At 46.3% G+C, this 22463-nt stretch overlaps 3 protein-coding genes and 3 non-coding genes across 10 annotated transcripts; 2 read left to right on the top strand and 4 right to left on the bottom strand.

Annotated features, from left to right (window-relative positions):
- Window positions 1–150: 150 nt before the first annotated feature.
- Window positions 151–223, top strand: trnar-ucg (transfer RNA arginine (anticodon UCG)). Its single transcript has one exon. It is a non-coding gene; the product is annotated as a tRNA-Arg (tRNA).
- A 467-nt stretch (window positions 224–690) lies between these two features.
- mrpl58 (mitochondrial ribosomal protein L58) lies at window positions 691–5276 on the bottom strand. Of its 2 annotated transcripts, none has more exons than XM_062475612.1 (7): window positions 5148–5276; window positions 4322–4569; window positions 4144–4168; window positions 3952–4011; window positions 2062–2144; window positions 1097–1266; window positions 691–904 (listed from the first exon to the last, which is right to left on the bottom strand). In XM_062475612.1, the coding sequence occupies exons 2-7, from the start codon at window positions 4490–4492 to the stop codon at window positions 820–822; spliced, it is 594 nt and encodes a 197-aa protein (XP_062331596.1). In that variant the 5' UTR covers window positions 4493–4569; window positions 5148–5276; the 3' UTR covers window positions 691–819. The 2 variants fall into 2 exon arrangements, with proteins under 2 accessions (XP_062331596.1, XP_062331595.1); XM_062475611.1 differs by lacking the exon at window positions 5148–5276 and adding an exon at window positions 4677–4695.
- trnaq-cug (transfer RNA glutamine (anticodon CUG)) lies at window positions 4668–4739 on the bottom strand. Its single transcript has one exon. It is a non-coding gene; the product is annotated as a tRNA-Gln (tRNA).
- On the bottom strand, window positions 4900–4972 carry trnar-ccu (transfer RNA arginine (anticodon CCU)). Its single transcript has one exon. It is a non-coding gene; the product is annotated as a tRNA-Arg (tRNA).
- Window positions 5277–5301: 25 nt separating the features above from the next.
- wdr45b (WD repeat domain 45B) lies at window positions 5302–13703 on the top strand. 4 transcript variants are annotated; one of them, XM_062475609.1, is made up of 11 exons: window positions 5302–5593; window positions 6667–6741; window positions 7157–7186; window positions 7867–7968; window positions 8082–8169; window positions 8872–8966; window positions 9340–9530; window positions 10864–10949; window positions 11072–11173; window positions 11426–11547; window positions 11688–13703. In XM_062475609.1, the coding sequence occupies exons 1-11, from the start codon at window positions 5527–5529 to the stop codon at window positions 11792–11794; spliced, it is 1065 nt and encodes a 354-aa protein (XP_062331593.1). In that variant the 5' UTR covers window positions 5302–5526; the 3' UTR covers window positions 11795–13703. The 4 variants fall into 4 exon arrangements, with proteins under 4 accessions (XP_062331593.1, XP_062331592.1, XP_062331591.1 ...); XM_062475608.1 differs by having other exon boundaries at window positions 7130–7186; XM_062475607.1 differs by having other exon boundaries at window positions 7115–7186.
- Window positions 13704–13955: 252 nt separating this feature from the next.
- Window positions 13956–22091, bottom strand: foxk2a (forkhead box K2a). The gene is made up of 9 exons (XM_062475606.1): window positions 21528–22091; window positions 20235–20429; window positions 19528–19669; window positions 17677–17823; window positions 17291–17484; window positions 16648–16844; window positions 16138–16404; window positions 15840–16037; window positions 13956–15710 (listed from the first exon to the last, which is right to left on the bottom strand). The coding sequence occupies exons 1-9, from the start codon at window positions 21821–21823 to the stop codon at window positions 15505–15507; spliced, it is 1842 nt and encodes a 613-aa protein (XP_062331590.1). The 5' UTR covers window positions 21824–22091; the 3' UTR covers window positions 13956–15504.
- Between the last annotated feature and the right edge of the window lie 372 nt (window positions 22092–22463).

Genomic DNA, 22463 nt, shown 5'->3' with positions numbered 1-22463 from the left:
TAGTTTGGCTGAATCATGAGCTGAAGAATAGGTAGATATAATTAATAATTACAAGCAATGGTTATTTCAGACTGAACAATTTACCAATGAACTAAACCAGCTTTTTCAAGTACTGTTTATAGGTCCTGAATTAGAATAGGTATTCATCTAGACCGCGTGGCCTAATGGATAAGGCGTCTGACTTCGGATCAGAAGATTGAGGGTTCGAGTCCCTTCGTGGTCGCTTTTTGCTTTTCTGTTTTTGTTTGCACGATTGGTAAAGATGAAGTGGCCAATTGGATTCTTAACATCGTCATTGAAGTCAAGGCGTTGTCACACAAACAGGCAGAGGTGCTAGCTAGTACGATTCTTTCGGGGGGGAAATAGTTGGGGAATTAAAAAGTGTTTCCAGATTTAGTCGTTGTTCGATATACACATCGACGTAAACAGTTATCTCTCACAGTTAGAATTATAAAAATAGTTTGGTAGCGTGAAATCAGAAGCAGAGTGGCGCAGCGGAAGCGTGCTGGGCCCATAACCCAGAGGTCGATGGATCGAAACCATCCTCTGCTATTTTGTTCTTCCATCCATGCGCAACTCATGCGTCGTTGTATTTTTCATTATGTTCACCAAAATGAAACCTCGATTGTACTGTGTTTTATAAAATATAAACGTTTCTTGTTGATACATTAATTATTTTGGATATCAATCAATACAGCACAACTTTAAAGAATACATATACATTCTTCACATCTACTTATTTCTTAAACTCAATATATACAAATGATGTCCCCCTCATATCTGAAAAAAGATGTGCAATAGGTGACAGATGACCATTCTTCAGTCAAAATCCACTCTTCTTGACTGCTTGGTTGCTGAATTGAACTTTTTTTCTTTAAGCCTTTCCTGGTTTCTTCTTTCCAACCTGGATGAAAAAAACACAGTCTGCTTTTAAACCTACAGATCCATGACAAAGGGAAAGAGAGACTCTGGTACAGCTTCCCAGTATTTGATTTGACCTGAATGGACACCAAAAAGACCTATAAAAGGTGGAAGAGATAGGCTACAGAACAGGATTGGACAGAACAGGATTGGACCTGTCACCCATCCTACAAACCTGGATGCTCTGAGGGCTATGTCCTCGTCCGAGGGCTCATGTGGCTTCTCGCTGGCCTCCATTATGATGTCAGAGATTTTCTGTATGCAGTCTCCAAGGTTACGATGCTGGCTCCTGGTAAGCTCTGACGTCACCAGCAACTCCCCTGCCTTGTTGATGCGGTTCTTGTTCTGTGATGAGAAGGGCGATGTTGGCATAGGTGAATGTTTGATTTAATTGTTATTAAGATTATAAATTAATCTTAACGCACAGATATACAATATTTCATCAGATATCTGGTCTAAAGAAAGGGGAAGCAGTGTAAGGCTGGGTGTCACCTTATATGCTAAAATCTGGAGTTGCTGGACGGAATCTCTGCTTGATGGGTCTCACACCTCATTGTGTAACTTACTGTCGCATTGCTAGTCATGTGTTGAAAAGTAAGGGTCAAGATGTGGCCTGATTGGTTGTTTTAGTGTATAAAGGGAATTGTGAAACATTGTTCTGTGGATTCTTCATCTCCTGAGACCTTCTCCTCAGCTCTGGCTTGTCCTACTTCTTCTCCTTCCTCTCCTCTTGCTTTCTCTCTGATTTACAATAATCATGGTAGCGCAGGTAAGAGATAACTTTCATTTTGTAACATGTTTGCCTCGTAATTGATTTAATTCATTTTCAATGCGATTAAATGTATATTTAATTTAACCTTACTTTGACCATTCTTGCCCTGATTTAACCCATAGAGTCAAATAACTGTAATTCCATTGGTATTTACATTATTTGGATAATGTTAGTACACTGTTCAGTTTCCCATCTTCCTTCAAACATAGGGGACTTTGTTTTGGTTGTTTGGCCAATATTAAACCCCCTACAACAGCAAGCAAGAACATGTATCATTTATTTTCCCCTACACAAAGCACTGGTGTCATTTGAATTACATACGAATATTAAAGGTGTATAGAACTTAATAATGCAGTAGTGAGTCTGACCTTTAATAAAATATTTTGTTTCACATCATCTGGGATCCAGTCTGCTGTGTATATGTGGAAGCGGACCTCTGCTTTGGTGCTCACTGTGAACAGACAATCAGGGCGAATTCGTAAAGAGCCTTGATTATTACAAATTAACAAACAGATGTGCTAACTCTGGAATCCATTATCCGTTACCGGCAGATACAGTTAGGTCCATAAGTATTTGGACATTGACACAATTTTCATCATTTTGGCTCTGTATACCACCACAATGGATTTGAAATGAAACAATCAAAATGTGCTTTAAGTGCAGACTTTCAGCTTTAATTTCAGGGTATTTACATCCAAATCAGGTGAACGGTGTAGGAATTACAACACATTTTATATGTGCCCCCCCCCCTTTTTAAGGGACCAAAAATAATTGGACAAACTAACATAATCATAAATCTAATTGTCACTTTTAATACTTGGTTGCAAATCCTTTGCAGTCAATGACAGCCTGAAGTCTGGAACCCATAGACATCACCAGACGCTGGGTTTCGTCCCTGGTGATGCTCTGCCAGGCCTCTACTGCAACTGTCTTCATTTCCTGCTTGTTCTTGGGGCATTTTCCCTTCAGTTTTGTCTTTAGCAAGTGAAATGCATGCTCAATTGGATTTAGGTCAGGTGATTGACTTGGCCATTGCAGAACATTCCACTTCTTTGCCTTAAAAAACTCTTTGGTTGCTTTCGCAGTATGCTTCGGGTCATTGTCCATCTGCACTGTGAAGCGCCGTCCTATGAGTTCTGAAGCATTTGGCTGAATCTGAGCAGATAATATTGCCCGAAACACTTCAGAATTCATCCTACTGCTTTTGTCAGCAGTCACATCATCGATAAATACAAGGGAACCAGTTCCATTGGCAGCCATACATGCCCACGCCATAACACTACCTCCACCATGCTTCACTGATGAGGTGGCATGCTTTGGATCATGAGCAGTTCTTTCCCTTCTCCATACTCTTCTCTTCCCATCATTCAGGTACAAGTTGATCTTGGTCTCATCTGTCCATAGGATGTTGTTCCAGAACTGTACAGGGTCTTTTAGATGTTTTTTGGCAAACTCTAATCTGGTCTTCCTGTTTTTGAGACTCACCAATGGTTTACATCTTGTGGTGAACCCTCTGTATTTACTCTGGTGAAGTCTTCTCTTAATTTTTGACTTTGACACAGATACGCCTACCTCCTGGAGAGTGTTCTTGATCTGGCCAACTGTTGTGAAGGGGTTTTTCTTCACCAGGGAAAGAATTCTTCTGTCATCCACCACAGTTGTTTTCCGTGGTCTTCCGGGTCTTTTGGTGTTGCTGAGCTCACCAGTGCGTTCTTTCTTTTTAAGAATGTACCAAACAGTTGATTTGGCCACACCTAATGTTTTTGCTATCTCTCTGATAGGTTTGTTTTGATTTTTCAGCCTAACGATGGCTTGCTTCACTGATGGTGACAGCTCTTTGGACTTCATATTGAGAGTTGACAGCAACAGATTCCAAACACAAATACCATACTTGAAATGAACTCTAGACCTTTTATCTGCTCCTTGTCAATGAAATAACGAACTCCCATGAGGGAATAACATACACCTGGCCATGGAACAGCTGAGCAGCCAATTGTCCAATTACTTTTGGTCCCTTAAAAAAGGGGGGGGGCACATATAAAATGTATTGTAATTCCTACACGTTCACCTGATTTGGATGTAAATACCCTGAAATTAAAGCTGAAAGTCTGCACTTAAAGCACATCTTGATTGTTTCATTTCAAATCCATTGTGGTGGTATACAGAGCCAAAATGATGAAAATTGTGTGAATGTCCAAATATTTATGGACCTAACTGTATTTATGATCGTTGAATATGTTTAAGTATTTTGACATCACCTTTGTTGACATGCTGACCGCCAGCACCGCTGCTTCGGCTGTATGATATTTTGAGACGATCTGTTTTCAGAAAGGATACACAGAGCTGTTCATCCACAAACATGGTCAACTTCGCCATTGAGATCTAACTGTTTATTCTCTGTGGTGCACAGTTATTGAAATCAACATTAACCTATATAATAAATAGCTTACCTACTGGAATGATAATATGACCATCCTGTACAAATAGAGGCGACATTCAATTAATGTATACAGTTGAATTAGCTAATACGGTAATTTTGTGCACAATTTGGAGAAGTGTATGTGTAGCCTATTACTCGGGTGTGCTACTACTTTGTGTCTATCATGCGTAAGTCTGAGACCCACTAACCTGTGTATTATCCCCTGCTTTGCTTCCATAACCAGGACATTGACGAAAGCAGTGACTTATAATGTTACTATTTCCTTTGAATATAGTTGTAAATCTTTCACGTGGAGTGAATATTTGAGATATCACAGAACATCTAAGCAGGGAGTAACACTGTACCATGCGAGTCGCCATATTGGATCTGTCTATATGTCTATTGGATCCAACTTCTGCCCGGATGTTGTCATGTTTTAGAAAAAGTTTAAACACATCTGAAAAGCAAGCGACAACGGAAATGTAAAACGCTAAATTATTACAAAAACAACAATATTAAATGTTGTGAAAACTGAAAGTGCGTTAGACAAAAGTCAGGTCCTACCGAGATTTGAACTCGGATCGCTGGATTCAGAGTCCAGAGTGCTAACCATTACACCATAGAACCGATATGTCTAACAGAGAAAGTATTGGTTAATTAACTATACTACTATAGTTGCATGTACAAGTAAGTCAACGGGAGAAAGTTCAAAGCATTCGTTGTAGATTACGTCATAAAATAATTAGTTCCAATCACATGACACATTCAAAACACAACAAAACAATTTCACCCCAGATGGGACTCGAACCCACAATCCCTGGCTTAGGAGGCCAGTGCCTTATCCATTAGGCCACTGGGGCTTGATACATGATAAAAATTTAACCCTTTATATTATTTGAATGCAATATTAACGACTACGTTTTCACGAGAACGTGTCGTATGACAGCGTTTATATTAAACATGATTTATATATGTATACAAGTTCAATATAACATGTAACTTTTGACTAACTTGAACAACTGGAATTAAACTCACTGTCAGACGATGAGAAGTACTGCTACAGAATGCAAACGCCACGTAGCCTGCGTAAATGAGTGTGCCTTCCTGAAGCTAAGGTCCGGAATCCACAAACAAAGTATCCTAGTGCTTAAAATAAAAAATAAAATAAACATTTTACAAGTTATGACTTGTGAGGGTACATTGTTACAAGTCAGGTGAGATTTAATACGTTGCTGTCCAGGGTTGACAACATCGATCATTCGACAAGCTCTTGAGCGTCCTGATATGCCACCACCTCCCAGACAGACACACCGCCGGAGTTGTTTTCCTGGCTAGAAGGATAGCTAGCTCGCTAGCAAGCAGCTAACATTCTTTTGGATTCGGCTAACATTCGAGTCAACTCATCGGCAAAATAATGAATTTACTACCATCCAACCCACACGGGAACGGACTTCTTTATGCTGGATTTAACCAGGACCATGGTGAGAAATTACTTTTTGCGTCCGTTTTTCAAAGGAAACAGTATTTGACTAGCTGTCGTTGATGATAGCTAATGACGACTTTAGGCCGACCACAGCCGTTGTAGACTACCCCACCATAGCTATCTCGGCTGGGGCTACTTGATTGTAGTACAATACACTAGTGGGCTAGCTAGCTATATCAGTAGGTTATTTTGCAAGCTGTCTCACGATCAATTCGAGATAGAGACTCGTTTGAGGTTGTTATTTTCTCCTTACAAACTGTATCGTAAAACAAATTCGGTATTTCAAAGGGCAGCCATACAGCTAGCTCATAGTTATCATATCATCAAGCTCGTAGTTTGACAGCTGTCAAGACAGTTGGAGCTAGTCAGTGCTAGCTAGTTTAAATGCGCTACCCACTAGCACACCTCTAGCTAAACAGCTAGCTAGCTAATGTGTAAGCTACAGTACTTAATTCTTTAACTAATCTTTTGTTTGGTAGAGACTAACGTCAGCTCATTGGTAGCTAATCTAATCATTGTTCTTTTCGAACGTTATGTTAACTTTTATGTATTTATGTGCTTTCTGTCAAGTAAAGCAATAAGAATACAGATGACTGTAAGGCGTCTAGCTAGCATTTTTTATATATAATGCATATAAACGTACTATAGTCCGGCGCGTGACTTCTATAAGCTTGTTACCGATTCACGGTTGATCCATCATAAATGGTCTTATTCAACTTTGACACTTCTTTATGGTTAGTTGGCAAGTGCTTTCTTGACGTCTAACAAAGGAATGGTAAGGGATTTCTTTACGACCCCGGCTGGCTCTTCAATGACACTGTACTCGGTTGTGTGAGATTGATCTTACTACGAGCAGCTTCTTATCTGATGCGAAACAGAGAGTGTGTAGAATGTGAGAGGAGAAAGGGATAAACGTTAGCAGACACTGACGTGACCTCAGATGGCCCTCAGTGTACAGTAGGTTTTTATCTGATAAAGGTTAGGTAACCTGTAAAGAGATGGGGGGGATTTTCAGCTGTTAGTCTTAGGACAGGGGGCTATGTTATAACATGCCCTGTGCTCTTTTTCCAGGGTGCTTTGCATGTGGGATGGAGAACGGATTCCGAGTGTACAACACAGACCCTCTCAAAGAGAAGGAGAAACAAGGTAAATGAACTTATTGGAGATAATGACGGATGCAGCTCGAATACAGGTCTTTAAAACCTCAAGCCAGATGTGTATAAAGATGTGTTTATTTATTGATGTATTCATTCATGTGCTGTTCTCCCATCCATGTCGTTATAATGGTCATTATAGTCATAGGGGCAGTTTCCATGATTTGCTGTGCAGCCATTATGGTTCAGTTTTGTTGTGGCTGAGAGTCAAAAGTCCTTTCTCGGTTCCTTGCGTCCTCTCCTAACCTCATAAGCCGGGAGACGGCGCAGGCTGAGAAGGAGACCAGGAGAGACACACAAGGGGTCGAGGAAAGAGGCTTTTGACTTTGATTCTTTTTCTTTTTTGATCTCTGTATGAAAACTAGTCAGTTTGTTTGCAGTAAATCAGGCCATTTTGCTGCACACAGGAACACAACATTGTGGCAGCGAGACCCAAGGTACTTCCTTCCTGTGCTTGAGGATCCTTCTTGGTTTCTGTGTGGATGAGGAGGGCCGGGATATAAGAGGAAGTTAATCATTCCCTCTAAAGAGCCCTGCACATGTGACTCTGGGCACATGACCTGGTTCAAAATCACCCTCCCCCCCCCCCCCCCCCCCGTAAAGGGTGAGGCCAACAGTGCTCTGTACAGTGAATTGACAGTGAGCGTGTCAGAGCTGGCCTGGCCTGGTGTAGTCCACGGTAGACCCATGTGCAGGTGCTCTGATGAAGCTCTTGACAGCAGCATGAATGAAGTGATTTGTCTTCTAGTGCATGCTGGTGATGCCAAGACTCGTTGTTGTTGATATGTTGCCGTAAGAAATTAGGAGGGATGGCAGAATTTGCATTTAGGAGGGAATTTGTAATATGTTCTGTCAGGCCTGCATTACAAATACATTTATTAACTGTGTTATATAATTGGAGGCAGCCAAACCCTGAAAACCACCCTAAATCATTTGGTGGAGCATTGAAATTATGTGTTTGATACTGTGAAGATTTAGCATCGTTGGCAGGATTCACTGGAATTCTAATATTGTTTGATGGGCAGCCCTTATTGGCTCAGCAGATTTTTTTTGAGATTTTCCAAAACGAGAGCCCAGTAGCCAATGAGGTGTCTGCTTGTCATTTGTATCCATCCAGAGTTCCTGGAGGGCGGGGTTGGCCACGTAGAGATGCTGTTCAGGTGTAACTACCTAGCGCTGGTCGGAGGAGGGAAGAAGCCCAAGTACCCGCCCAACAAAGGTATTTGAATGTGGAGCCCCTGAGGTCTGCTGGTCTGGTCTCACTGACAGGAAGTGTGCAGGGGGGGGTTCGTGTCGTGTTTTCAACCCTGTCGTTGTCCCCCTCCCCTGTAGTCATGATCTGGGATGACCTGAAGAAGAAGACGGTGATAGAGATCGAGTTCTCGACGGAGGTCAAAGCCGTGAAGCTCAGGCGAGACAGGTATCCACACCTCTCTCTCCTTCCCTCCCTCCCTCCCTCCCTCCCTCCCTCCCTCCCTCCCTCCCTCCCTCCTTCTCTCCCTCTCTCCCTCCCTCCTTCTCTCCCTCTCTCCCTCCCTCCCTCTCTCTCTGTCTCTCTCCCTGTATCCCTCCGTGTCTCCCTCCCTCCGTGTCTCCCTCCCTCCGTGTCTCCCTCCCTCCGTGTCTCCCTCCCTCTGTGTCTCCCTCCGTGTCCCTCTCTCTCTCCTGCTATCTGGCCTACTGCCAGGAAGCTGCACACGTCCAGTTCGGTCCCCAGCATCTAAACAGCCCATTTGGGATGTTGCCATGTTTCCAAGCCGCTGTAGCTTATTTCCTCATCGCCAAAGTCACGTGTTGCGCAACCCTGCGTCTGACGGGAGACGATAGAATGATTGCTGTAATATAGTAGCTCTCCCCATAGACGTCTGGATTCAATTATCTGGATAAATGCTAGCATATGTCTGCTGCCCTGAGCCACTTTCGGAATGACAGTAAATGGCCCTTGTAGTGATATGGGAATTACACACTATCAGGATATCTAGATGCAGTAATAACACTCACTGTGCAGTCTATTAGTTATAGGAACAGTGCTGTCCATTAGTAATATGAACAGTTCTGTGTTTAGGTGTGTGTGTAGGGGGTTATTGGTTGAGATGAAGTGTGAGTGATCGTCTGTTCTCAGGATCGTGGTGGTTTTGGACTCCATGATCAAAGTGTTCACCTTCACACACAACCCCCATCAGCTGCATGTGTTTGAGACCTGCTACAACCCCAAAGGTCAGTCCCAACCCAGCCCTGCTGTACAGCAGCTCTCACATTCCTTACCACACTGTCAGATCCCCCCCCCCCCCCCCCCACACACACACACACTGTAAGCAAACAAACTCTCCACATAAGCTATCTAGATATTCCTGGTAAAGCTGCAAGCTACACACACACACACACACACACACACACACACACACTCGATAACAAAATACTCCACAGAAGCTTTGTAAACAATCCTGATAAAGCTGACAGATATTACACACACACACACACAGCTCCAAATATAAACAAACAACGTGTGGGTGTCACATAGCTCATAACTAACATCTAACAACCAAACCAGTCAACAAACCTCTCCCTCCCTGTGCTCCCCCCTCCCCAGGTCTGTGCGTGCTCTGTCCCAACAGCAACAACTCCCTGCTGGCCTTCCCCGGGACTCACTCTGGCCACGTGCAGATCGTGGACCTGGCCAACACGGAGAAGCCTCCGGTAGACATTCCTGCCCACGAGGGGGTGCTGTGCTGCATTGCCCTCAACCTGCAGGGCACCCGGATAGCCACCGCCTCTGAGAAGGTACCCTCTACTATACTGCTCCTCTTTGCTAGCACTCAACTCCTCTGCCGTTCCTCTACTCTGCTAGAATCAAATGCATCAACAAGCACTTGGTTTTCACATCAGCAGCTTTTGAGAGGAGATTCCTCTATACCAGGGTACTCAATTAGAAACCCAAAAGGTCCACTAACCAAATTTCCATTCAGTCCAGGGTCCGGAACAATTATGGTTTATTTTTCTGGCCCTTACCTCAGAGTTCTGGGGGTAATTTTGTTCAAAGTGTCCATGCTTTGTGTCATAGTGACCATAGCCGCGGGAACATAGGATATTTTATCAGGGGGGTGCTGCTGGGGGGGGGGGGGTTCTTAATGTTGCGGGGCGGTAGGGATGGACTGGGAGTAAAAATAGGTCATGCACATTCTGTTTGATGTGATGCTAGTTCGTGAGAACGCTAGGATACTTAATGCGAGCGCGCGTAGCACGCAAGACAATTTTTTTTGCCTTTATTTGAGCACAAAATAGTTTTTGGAGCTTTATGTAAAATGAACATAGCCGTTTTTCAATTGGTAAAACCTTGACTAGTGAAGGTGATGTCTTTTTGTTTCAGCCCCACCCTTACGTTTCTTAGCCTGGTTTTCCATTGTTATTCTTCTCCCGGTGCTCCCGATGGCCAGCCCGCTACTGCGGGGCTGGGCTGGGCCGCGGTGGTGAATTTTCAAGTCATATAATTGGAAATTCTCGTGCTGTCAGGGGGTGCTACAGCACTCCTAGTTCCCACGGCCATGATAGTGACGTTTCACATTAGCTACCACTATTGACAAGGGCAACCGTCTCATTAAACACATCGGTTTTGTGCGCCCCACCGGCAGCACAAATGCATACTTGTCTGAAATTAGGTATTTTTGGATTTGGATTTTCGCCGGGTTTAGAGCTCGCCATGTTTTTCGCTAAGGAAGAAACAGGTACTATTAGCAAATCGATTAGCCTGCATTGTTGCAAATGACACACACAACCTGACCCACAGAGGTTGCAACCAACTTTCAGTGAGTGAGTTGTCATGGTGATTACAGTTATTAAAGCTCCTGATTGGACCTTTGTATTGGACAAGTAAGATAGAAACCACATTTAGTTGGAACAAAAAGATGTGCCGGTTAAAATGGAAACGTTCCGTCAAAATGAATTAATTCCATAATAATATATCAGTTATAGGTCCGGGTCCGGATAGGGAACCGCCTGGGTCCGGACCCGGACCGCGGTCCGCCAATTAGTGACCCCTGCTCTATACCCACTTTGTGTCGAGAATGGTTGTCTGGACTCTGATTGGTTCTTGACTCGTGTCGTTGTCGTGGTGCAGGGGACCCTGATCAGGATATTCGACACCTCGGCAGGTCAGCTGATCCAGGAGCTGAGACGAGGCTCTCAGGCAGCGAACATCTACTGGTGGGCAGAAACACCACGCACACACACTCTCTCGCTCACTCTCACTCCCCCAATTCAGAACAAGTGAGAGTTTTCACCTTGCTCCTAACCCCTCTCTTTCTCTCTCCCCCTCCCTCTCCCAGCATCAACTTCAACCAGGACGCGTCCCTCATCTGTGTGTCCAGTGACCATGGCACGGTGCACGTGTTTGCTGCGGAGGACCCCAAGAGGAACAAACAGTCCAGGTGGGTCCCAGCTCTTGAACACAACAATAGTTGACATGGGAAAAGCCATACACGACAGAGCACACATACATACTCTATTCGATTCCAGCCCGGGCCATTTCCTACATGTCTTCAACCTCTCTCTCTCTCTCCTGCCTTTCCTGTCTCTGTCAAACTGTCACGAGCAAAGGAAAATGCTACAGAAAAATGGTTGTTGGACCCTGGTTGTATGAGACTGGTTGTTTGAGCCTGGTTGTGTTCCTGTCTCTGCAGCCTGGCCTCCGCCAGCTTCCTGCCTAAATACTTCAGCTCCAAGTGGAGCTTCTCCAAGTTCCAGGTCCCTTCAGGGTCGCCATGCGTCTGTGCCTTCGGAACCGAACCCAACGCCGTCATAGGTGTGTGTGTGTGCGCTCGCGTCTGGCCGTTTGTACTGTGTTTATGTTATAGCCCACATCAGACATGAAGCCGATGATTTGACTCCCTCTCCTTTCCCTCCACCTCTCCCCCCCCCCCCCCCCCCCCCCCCCCCTCCCAGCCATCTGTGCTGACGGCAGCTACTACAAGTTCCTGTTCAACCAGAAGGGGGAGTGTTCCCGCGACGTGTACGCCCAGTTCCTGGAGATGACCGACGACAAGATCTGACCTTCCACCCCCCTGCAGACGGACTCGTGTGCAGGCCGGTTAGTTTAGAGGAGGTGGTGGTGGAGGAGGGGGAGGGCTGTTTCTGTGCTCCTCCCCTCCCGGTGCTGACAGACTCTGCAGGGGAGCGTCAGGGACATGGACACAGCCTGGAAACCACTGCAGCATGGACAGGGGGGGGAAGGGTGGAGGGATGAAGGAGACACTTGGAGAAGGGGAGGGTTGTCTCTCTGGCTCTGAGCTGATCAGACTGTCCTAGGACCACCAAGAGGACAGACACGGGAGAACAGACTCTTACCTGCCCCCCCCCCCCGGGCTTCTGTAACCAAGCTACAAACAGGAAGAAAAAATGAAAATAAAAAGAGGGAAAACATTTTTTTTTTTTTTTGAAAGGACAAAAGTATTCTTTTTTAAGATGTCTTCCGTGGGAATTTTACGCTGGAATACCATGGTTATTTAAAAGAGATGAGTAGTGCTGATCCTGATGGGTAACTGAACAGAAACTATTCTTGACTAACACCACCTAACCTAAAAGTAGGGAGTGCCTGCCAACTGAATCAAAAGTGGAGTGTGCGTGTGAGCACGCGCGTGTGTATGTGTGTATATACTCACGTGTGTGTATATGTGTATATATATATATGTAATATACAATTCACTTCTGTGGTATATTGCAAAGCAGGGTGCAGGAAGTGGCCAGTGGACTTTGATAAACAGATGGAGACAAGTATTTTGGCTTTCTGCAGTTCGGTATTACTTGGCCTAGGACACAGAATGAATGTGGGGGGCCTGTTCCAACTATTTTTCCAGAAGTATCCGTCTGTGTTCCTGCTTTGCGAAGGCCGTCTTAGTAGCGTTAGTTTGATCTTATATTCACTGTGTGCACACTCGATACGCCAGATGCGTCAAGTCCATAGACTGTATAGAGTAGACAAGGGGAAAGAAATTGTCAAGATGGTTAAAAATTGTTTTTTCATTCCATATTCATGTTTCTGCCCCCCCCCCCCCATGTGTATTTGTGCAATATGATTTATTTTCACCAAGAGAGGTGGAGGGGGCTTAGGAAGTAACTTATTTGACGTATGTTTACCTGCTAGTGGACTCCCTGAAGGAAACAACGATATAACTAAATGGAAGCTGATTTTGTTTTCTAAGACGAGGATTGAAACATAACGTGTGTGTATAATAACGTCCAAGAACAAAGTATGGTCCGTCACCGTTAAACCATTGGAATACATCATTATAACTTGATTAAATCAAAGTTCAGCCTCTCCCATGTTTGTGTTTTAACAGTGACGTCATCTCTTCCTGTCTTACTCCCTGCTGGGTGTGAGGTGTTGCTGGATGATGTAGTCTTTTAAACGCTGTAGTTCATCGAGTCTAGCGTGGATGACAACTGCTCCCTCCTGATGACACACCTTGTTAGCTCCAGTGGTGGGCCTCATGTAGATGTTGTCAGGTGTCTGATAGAGGTTAACGGATGTTAGAAAACTGGTGTCTGGCAGGACCTTGAGAGAGAGAGGGCAGAGAGCAGGTAGCTAGCAGGGTGCATCACAGGAACCAATTATACTGAGGAAAAATGTCTGCTGTCAAACAGATTGTGTGTAGAAACCACAGTGGCTCTCCAGGCTGCTGTGCTCCCTCTACTTACGCCCATCACTTTGTTCACGTTTATCTCAACTTTGTACCTAAATCTTTCAGTTGGGTGTTCATTTGAGATGGTGGTCATCAGCATTTAGTTTGATTAATTTTTACACTCAGCTCTGATTGTAAATGTGCGTGTGGTGCACTTTGAAACCCCACAATTCTAATCGGGATGAAACGTCATCAACTCATACACTACGCTGCCATGGCGACACTAATGTAAAAGTGATTGTAAAATACATCATTTGTGAATAAAACGTCACAAAACTTTCGTCTTATTTTGGTGTGTCACTCGACAGCAAGATGTTACTCCGATGCTACCCTGTTTTCTGTCAACACGAGGACAGTCGAGGATGATGTCAGTGACAGGAAGCAGCCCTCACATCTGGGCCACTTGCTCGCCAGGGTTTTGTGACGGCTACCACGTTGTAAACTGGCACTGGGTAGGAAACATCCAACTTACCTGTGTGTGTGTTTAAGTTGAAACAATACAAACCTCATAAGGACCACAGAACAAAAGATGGATGTTTTAAATTAATTTATAAAAAAAAAAAAAGGAAAAAGAAATGTTGCATTTACCCACTGAAGCAGAACAAACAATCTATCACTTGTTTTTCCTTGTGGAACATATAATACTATCTGAATAGACTTCTTAGTAGCCTGAACAGAATAAAATAAACAAGCAAGGAGACTGCCAACTTCCAACACAAAAGTTAACAAACACACCCAATAATGACAAGGAAAACATAGAAGGGAAAGATAAATGATAAGTGAATAGGTTAAGTGCAGCACTGTCCCGAATCATATAGCATAGATTCAGTCTAATTTTTCTTCAGTTTCATATCCAGTTATCTGTTCATGTAAAATTTCTCTAAATTGGTAGCATGCAGGCTTGATGAAGCATATGGTCAAATACGCATGGAAATATACTTTTTATCTCATAGGATATTTGTTAAAATATGACAAATCTGCAGATGTACAGTGATAAAGAAATGTCTCTTGGTACTGACTGAACAGAAACAAAACAAAAAAAATCCACTCCATAGATAGTGTTTTCTTCAGGGAAAAGAAGACTACATTCATTTCACTGAACAATGAGTCCACATACAAAATAAGAAGATTCCAAGATATCAGGTGACGTTGAATGTTTGTGACCCCACTTATAGCTTTTTAGTTATTACTAGATGTCTTCGCCTTGGGAAATAGAGAAACGCTCAAAATAAGGTCCAAGACACACACAGCAGAATACTGCATATCTACTCACAACTGTATTAGGAGGCTAGCTGCCAGATTCAGGGAATGAATGAACACACACACACACACACACACTTCCCTTTGAAGAATTACACTATTGTTGTCACATTTGTTTGTTTTCGCTCTCTCCCTCTCTCTCTCCTTCTCTTTCTGTCCATCCATATCACACTAAGCGCTTTTCTGTCATGCTGCCAAGACGCCACTGGTTCCTTCTCTTTCAAGGAGGGGGGGCAGGTCCAGAGTAAAAACGGACAGAGGAGCTGTCCAATAAGCAGGGGCTCCTCTCCACCATCCCAGCATGCACTGGGGTGGTGGAGAGAAGCTGGGAGAAGGCTTGGCAAAACTGGAGGAGTTCATCTTGGGGGGGGGGGGGGGGGGTCGATCTCCAACGTGCTCGTTTCATCCGTCACTTTTTTTTGTCTGTTTTGTTTCTTGATTATGTTACTTCTGCGAAGGCTTCCTGTGCTTGTCGGCTTCTGCGTTCCAGTCTCGAGTCTCCAGACCGAGTCAAGTCAGTCGCCGGTCATGAAAGCAATTTCCTGTTTCGTCGATCGTCCGTTTTTTGCTTCTCGTTTTGGTCTTTAGTTCTTGCATGGCGCGTTCCCCCCTCTCTCCTCCCCGGGGGGCATTCAGACGTTCTGCCGTCCGCAGGTGGAACCCTCCCTCAAGCTCTCCTCCATTTGGCACCTTGGAGTAGACTGTGACCATGTCGGGGGAGGGGGGGGAGGTGGCAGAGGTGGGGGTCGGGGCGGAATTGTGGATCGATCTGGCTCATGGTACAGAGGAGCAGGGGGTCAGAGGTCAGGCTGGAGACCGCCCTAGTTGTCCTGCTGGCTGAGCGTGACCTCTCCCTCCCTCCCTGTGTTGTTGTTGTTGACAGTGGGGGCCCCGCCGGCCCCCTCCCCCACAATCTTGATCCTCTTGGGCTCAGGGAGCTCCTGCTGGTCTCCGTTCTGCCTCTTGGTGGGGAGCGAGGCAGAGGCTGAGGCGTGGGTGGCCAGCAGGTGCAGGGAGCTCGCCACCGCTGAGGGGGGGAGGGGGGGAGGGCACACAGGGTCACAGCTATACTTATATACTGTATACACAGTACTGTGCAAAGTCTTACGCACACCTTATTTATGTAGTTCTTTATTAACAATGCGGTGTGTCTCACCTGTGCTGGCGGAGGTGCTGATGGGCAGCAGGTGTGTTCCGTTCTGTGTGATGGTCTTGACGGGGAGCTGGTGCTGGCCGAGGGGGGCCTGCTGCACGATGGTAACCGTTGTTAGGGGCGTGGCCTGAGACGTCTGGATGATGCGACTAGCCCCGCCTATGGAGGGTGTGGTGATAGCTGGGACTGGTTCCACTTTAACTGGGAGCAGGGAACACAAAACACACACACACATTGTTTACCAAGCACAATTTGGTGTTAATGTGGGCTGTGACGCCGCAAATAAAATCCCAGCTCTCACCTTTGACCTCCTGGTGGTCCACGCCCCCGTTCTCGTGAGGTTCCGTCTTCACCGTGGCGACCGAGGCCTGTTGCCCTCTGGTCACTGTTGCCATGGTGACGGCCGGGATCTGGTGGAGGACGTGCACCGTCTGCATGACGGGGGCGGAGCTAACGGCAGTGGTTACCATGGCGGTGGTCGCCATGGCGAAGGTCACAGGCTTCATGGTGGTCTGGGGCATCTGACGCTGCACGGCGATCAGCACCGGTTGGCTGTTCAGGGGGGAGCCTATCAGAGACGGGGTGAAAGGGCAAGCAGGAATCAGGATTGTTGCCTCTAGTGATAACACAGCAGGTGATAAACTTGAGCAAGTTCAATACTTACTGTGTGGACACTGTAGAGCCATTAACATTTAACTATCACAATAAATAGAACAAATGTATTCGATTTTTACCAAGTCTGCATGGTGAATAGATGTATCTAACTATATCTATACATTTGTCTCTGTCTGTCTGTATCTGTTGGGCTCACCAGGGGCACTGTGAGCGAAGCGGGCCTCCTGGATGACGGCCAGTTTGGGCTGGAGCGCGGCGGGCGGCGTGGGGGCCGGGCTGGGCTCTGGCTCCATGGGGACGGGGGAGCCCTCTCGGGACAGGCTGTCGGGGGTCTGGACCCCGCTGGAGTGGGCCGACAGCACCCCCGAGTGGTTGGGGGAGGCGGGGGCGCTCCTGTAGGGAGGAGGGAGGGAGGGAGAGAGCGAGAGAGAGGGAAGAGAGAGGGGAGAGAGGGACAGGTAGGGAACACGCACGGTTTTAGAATGGGATGGGTGAGGACATGTACTGTAGATAGATGACTTCATAGATGGATAGCAAGTTTGGTCATGTGCGTGTTTGATCGGGAACAATATAACCTCAAATTGTTGGACTGGGACAGATTTTACCATGCGCCATTTCAGACAGTACAAAGCTCAGTCCACTAGGGGGCAGTAGTGGTTTACTACAGATTTCACATTGACAACAAGCGTCTCACCTAATAACCTTTCTATCCTCCACACTTCGGCACCGGTTACTGTTATGTGAAAGAGGGGTTGGGATGGGGGTTTGTACCTGGCGGAGGGCGGTTGGATTGGGAGATGGTACCTGGAGGAGAGAGGGGCTGAGTTGGGGGCTTGTACCTGGAGGAGAGGGGTCCCAGCGGGGTCCGGAAGCAAGGCACGCCCCTGGGCCTTCGCTTCCGGAAGGCCTGCTCTATCAACTTGCCCTCGGACGACGGGTCGATCCTCCAGAAACTCCCTTTCCCAGGCTCCTCCTGGGAACGCGCCACCTTGATGAAGTAGCGGTTCAGGGACAAGTTGTGCCGGATCGAGTTCTGGAACGACCACAGTCAAGAGGGATGAGGGGCCGGTGTTCTCAGAACACACACACACACACACACATTTATAGGATCTAGAACCTAAGATGAAAGACAGGCGCTTATTGACAGAGATTCCAAGGCATTGCACATGTCAATTGACCGAGGTCACAGATGGATAAGACCCAGCAGAGGCGTGGAGACACTGACCTGCCAGCCCTTGTCTGCTGTCCTGTAGTAGGGGTAGTTCTTGGTGATGTGGGTGTAGATTCCGTTGAGCGTGAGCTGCTTGTCGGGCGCCATGGTGATGGCCTGGACTATCAGCTGGGCGTAAGAGTAGGGGGGTTTCGAGTCGTCCTGCGAACGTGGAAAGAAGAAGAACAGGGGATGTGATGTCACGAGAGAGGACAGAGCTCGGCACAACGACAACAACTGTTTTGATTAACGGGCAAGGACACACACGTCCCTCTCCCCCCCAGCGCGCGCGCGCACGCACGCTCTCCCCAGCACACGCACCATGCTCGGGGTCACTTCACGGTTTGCTCCATCCAAAGTCTGAGTTCACGAGTGTTGAGTAACTTCTGGACTTCCAATGAGTAACCGAGCATTCACAATGTGTGATACGCCCAGGGCCGGATGCAGCCTGCTTTGACTGGGGGGGGCAGTGAACATTTCTGGGGGGGCATCATGATTACGGAAGGGGGTCGTATAATTTTTTATATAACCATTATGTTATCATTTTTGAGTCTGCTTTAACGCTCCGAGTGTTAATCAGGCACGGAGCCAGACGTTATACACATTCGGGGCTTAACCCAAACCCATGACATATCCTGGGTTTGATGTGATGCTGGATAGGATCCTCCGCAGTGCGAGCGCGCGCACTGTGGAGACTACTGTGAATGCCCTATTTTGGGCATTTTTGGGCTTTCATTTGTGCGCAAATTCGTTTTTTGAGCTCTATGTAAAATAAACCGCCGCCGTTTTCCAATTGGTAAAAACCTTGTCTAGTGAAGGTGATGTCTTTATCATTTCTGGCTCCAAATTGTCGACAGGGGAAGCAGAAACATGCATGTAGCTTGGCTGAGTACTCTAACCAAGTTTGAGAGCGGTGCCCTAGGACCTTGGCTGAAAATGCGCATGGGGTACGTTTGCAGAACAGGCTGCATTGGATTGCTGTCATTCAAACCATGCTCGCCTTCACACACAGGCAGCAGCGGTAATGTTGGTACCGAGAGACAGGGAAGTGCTTCCACTAGGACCAGCACGCTCTGCCTGCTCTGGAGTAGGAGTTTAATATCCCTTGTCGCAGGGGCAGTAGTAGATGGTTTGGGGATCAGATATCGATGCATGATAAAAGGTTTTTCTTTGTAGGTACAAACACGCACGCAAAGAACAATCGATGGCTAACGAAGCTAAAAGACTGTTAACGTCTTTAACCCGTGTATCTTCTACGGAAACAAATAAAGATTACAACTGAAACAGTAGTATGAAATTCCAGGGTCTAACATTAAACACCAATGCTACACTTTACTATTCGTCAAAAGCCCTCCACAAAAGACCGATATACAATAACTTCGAGAACAAGTGAGTGAGTGGCAAGAGATTCGAGGTTGATTTCACTTTTATCGGTAAACGTGGATGCGGAGCTCTAACCTACGTTGCCCATTATCAACCAGACAATCACTGGGGAATCTTTTAAAAAGATTGGTTGAAAAAAAAAGCATATTACTGAAAGCACTAACAGACTTTTTCATAGCTTCAACATGTAACCATTTTGGCTGAAGTCAGAAGGAGCTTGGGGAGGGGGGGGGGGGAGAAATCTGGGGGGGCACGGCAGAAATCTGGGGGGGGGCACAGCCCACCCCAGCCCCCCCCCCCCCCCTGGATACGCCCCTATTTAGTCTCTCCCCAAACCCAAACACGTCCAGACACATTAATACACACACAGCCCACACATGGATAAACACACAAGCACATGGACACACAAGGACATACACATTCAGGCACACTCCCCCCACACACACCAGTCCCAAGTTGAGGGTCTAGGTCAGAGGTGCTCACCTTGGGGCTGTCCCCTCCCGAAGCATCCTTGTCGTTCTCTGACTGGGAGTTGTCCCCTATGAGGTCAGAGGTCAGCACGCGGCCCATCCTGTAGCTGGAAAGCCCCGCCCCCCTGGGACTCGAAGGACACGAGTTGGCCGCGCTGAGGGACAGACCAATCACGTGTTAGACTAAAGTGTCGGGGGGAGAGATTTGCGAGGAGGTGACTGGTGCGAAAACTCTACAATCCCAAAAGGTGGTCGGGGTATTGGGTGTACGGTGGTGGATTTAGAGTCTAGAGTCCTGCTCCAACACACCTGATTCTAATGAATGGGTCGTTATCTAGCTCAGCAGAAGCCTGGTAACAACCATTCATTTGAATCAGGTGTGTTGGAGCAGGGAAACATCTAAAACATGCAGGACATGGGGGCCCTGAGGACCAGGGCTGGTCCTCTGGTCTAGATCGATGAAGATCGCACACCGAACTGAATACCAAATGTGCAATGATGACATCTAATCTGTTCAAGTCAGACAATCGTAGAGCATCTGTGATGCAAAGATAGATGGCTTAGAGTAAAACTGTTATAGCTCTTCAACTAGGTTCTTGTCACATGAACAGAGGATATCAAAATAGATCAGTTGGTCTCAGTTCTGACGTCTCCATGGAGTTTATTCTACCTCCCCTCAACACACACACACACACACACACACACACACACACAACCCACCTGATAGTCCCTGTGGGGGAGGGCAGGGGGCTCATGAGATGGGCGATGTTGTCTGGAATGTTGATAGTCAGCGGCGATATCTGGGGCTGGACGGGCTTGACCGGCAATTCCGGCACGTTCCTGCCCTCCTTCTTGTCACTGGACAGAGTGGTGAATGTGATCTTTATGTTTGTGCTGGGGAAACGGAAACAGCACCTGAGAGACAGAGAGACACAGGGAGAGGAGGGGAAAGCAAAAAACGAAAATAAATAACAAAGATGTTGTCAGGTTGACCTCACAAGCAAAACTAGATTTCCAACAAAGATGGTCGGTCCAATGTTTTGGACAAAGCCTTCTTGCAAACTACCAGCCCCCTCAATCCACGGTCACTATCTGGTTGTACACGGAGGATCACTGACCGATACTGACAGCATCGTCTTGTGTTTAGGTGTGTGTTTATACGAGTCTAGACAAGCAGACAGGGCACACAGATAAGGAAGTTGTATAGCAATGCTGGGGACGTGGGGACGGGGGCAGGGTAAGGGTGTACAAGGTTTAAATATGGATGTCCATCATGACTCTTATGTAACAGGCTATGTCTAACGTTTCTTACATTATCAAGCGGGTATATTTGGAGCAATAAGGTGTCTGATGGCTGACCAGGGCCATTCCAGGTCTAAATTGAATTTGCTGCCATGCCCAATTGTGGTCCGCAGTGCTTGCACAAGCATGTCGCACAATTAAGTGCTCGTCTGCCCCATCATCACAACCAACGTACGTGTGAAATTTGGTCAAATTTAGGAGCATTCAGGACATTCCGTTGCTGGAATGTGAGGAGTATACCATAGCTACCATGAGAAAACGAGGGTATTAGGCGGCAGTAAATCCGTATCGTTAGCTTGCTATGCTCCAAAGGAACGCATACGAAGAAATATGAACCTACCATGTTTCATCATAGGTAAACATTGCAACACATGAAACCAAGCCGACATTGAGCCAATGGCACACAATGTATAATGTAGTTGCCAGCAAGCTAACTACTTACAAACAAATGCGTTGGTTACTGGAATACAGGTAAATGTACATTTATTTTATGTTGTAGATAGCTTGTTGTGCTTGCTGTGCAGAAGGATTGCGCTTTTAGTAGGCTATGGCCAGCTAGGTGGGGTGTCTGGAGACGAGCGTTTGGTGTTACTTGTCACAACACGTGCGGCACGGGAACACAACAATAACAAAGGGTAGATCTGAATATATGCATATTTTGGTTAGCAATTACAGCAATACATTACAAACATAAACAAATGTTATTCTTACATTCGTGGGAGCTGCAGCGGTGGAGCACCTCTTCTTTGAAACACTCCGTCCACAAACACCCCGTTTTTTCCGAGGCATCGAAGATAGAAGTCCCCACTACCGGTGCCGTCTTCGCCTGCGGTGAAAATTTCTAGGTGTCGGCGAGAGATAAAACTGGAATGGCCCATGCTGACATCTACTGAGCCCTGCGAGGAGTTCCGTCCGATGGTCACCGACCTCTTCTTCATAAGGTATTCGAATTCTCGGCCCTCAAGCCGGGCAACAGCCGACCCCGACATCCCGCTTATCACCGCCATCTTATAGTGGTTCTAATTTAGAGCTTTTTGTGGGGAGAACAGGCGCAAATGTAGATGAATTGGCTTTTAATTTTGAAGGGGCTGCAAATTTAAGGTTTCGTAAAGGGGATTCCAAATTTAAACCGAGAAGAATTTGGTTAGGAACGTGCCAGACCGGGGACACAGCGGATCCGACCCACCGCCGCGATAGAGAGAAAGAGAAAGGACACCAGCCAACCAAAGGCGTCCAAATGGGCGGAAGTAGCTTGACAGGCAGTTTATTGCACCAACTAGCACGAATAATGAGTAGGCAGATGAGGCGTGTTTACCACTGACTACTACAGTATAAATAGCCCGTAGAAAAGTGTGGTTGGTTGCGCCGCAGTCCGACACGCAGGTCGATGGCTAGATGTAAAATACGGCGATTGCAGCCAAGTCGAGAAGACTGGGAGAGGAGTTTTGTGCATCAATGCGGTCAGTGGACTGTCTTGAATAAAAACGATCTGCTCGACATGGCCAGTTACGTTTCCAGGAATATTTAACTTGGAAAACCCCACGGTTGACAAGTACATTGGGATGTGTTAAAAATTGGAGTTGCACGTTGCATTTTTTCATAATAAGACTAGTCAGTCTGCACAGTCACATTAAACCACTAACCCAT

This window comes from Osmerus eperlanus, chromosome 12 (assembly GCF_963692335.1).
Source record: "Osmerus eperlanus chromosome 12, fOsmEpe2.1, whole genome shotgun sequence".
Classification (NCBI taxonomy): domain Eukaryota; kingdom Metazoa; phylum Chordata; class Actinopteri; order Osmeriformes; family Osmeridae; genus Osmerus; species Osmerus eperlanus.
Note: the sequence above shows the minus strand (reverse complement) of the source record. Positions and strands in the feature narration are given on the sequence as shown.

What these genes read in the sequence shown, in the direction of transcription:
- mrpl58 (XM_062475612.1), bottom strand. Translation starts at nt 4,492, where the DNA reads ATGGCGACTCGCATGGTACAGTGTTACTCCCTGCTTAGATGTTCTGTG. An exon ending in AAGCAGGGGATAATACACAG is followed by an intron (nt 4,169 to 4,321) that starts GTTAGTGGGTCT and finishes CTATTTGTACAG; the next exon opens with GATGGTCATATTATCATTCC. An exon ending in AACAAAATATTTTATTAAAG is followed by an intron (nt 1,267 to 2,061) that starts GTCAGACTCACT and finishes TTCTCATCACAG; the next exon opens with AACAAGAACCGCATCAACAA.
- wdr45b (XM_062475607.1), top strand. Translation starts at nt 5,527, where the DNA reads ATGAATTTACTACCATCCAACCCACACGGGAACGGACTTCTTTATGCT. An exon ending in GTGAAGCTCAGGCGAGACAG is followed by an intron (nt 8,170 to 8,871) that starts GTATCCACACCT and finishes GTCTGTTCTCAG; the next exon opens with GATCGTGGTGGTTTTGGACT. An exon ending in CGAACCCAACGCCGTCATAG is followed by an intron (nt 11,548 to 11,687) that starts GTGTGTGTGTGT and finishes CCCCCCTCCCAG; the next exon opens with CCATCTGTGCTGACGGCAGC.
- foxk2a (XM_062475606.1), bottom strand. Translation starts at nt 21,823, where the DNA reads ATGGCGGTGATAAGCGGGATGTCGGGGTCGGCTGTTGCCCGGCTTGAG. An exon ending in CTGGGACCCCTCTCCTCCAG is followed by an intron (nt 16,845 to 17,290) that starts GTACAAGCCCCC and finishes TCCTCCCTACAG; the next exon opens with GAGCGCCCCCGCCTCCCCCA. An exon ending in GGACCACCAGGAGGTCAAAG is followed by an intron (nt 16,038 to 16,137) that starts GTGAGAGCTGGG and finishes CCCTGCTCCCAG; the next exon opens with TTAAAGTGGAACCAGTCCCA.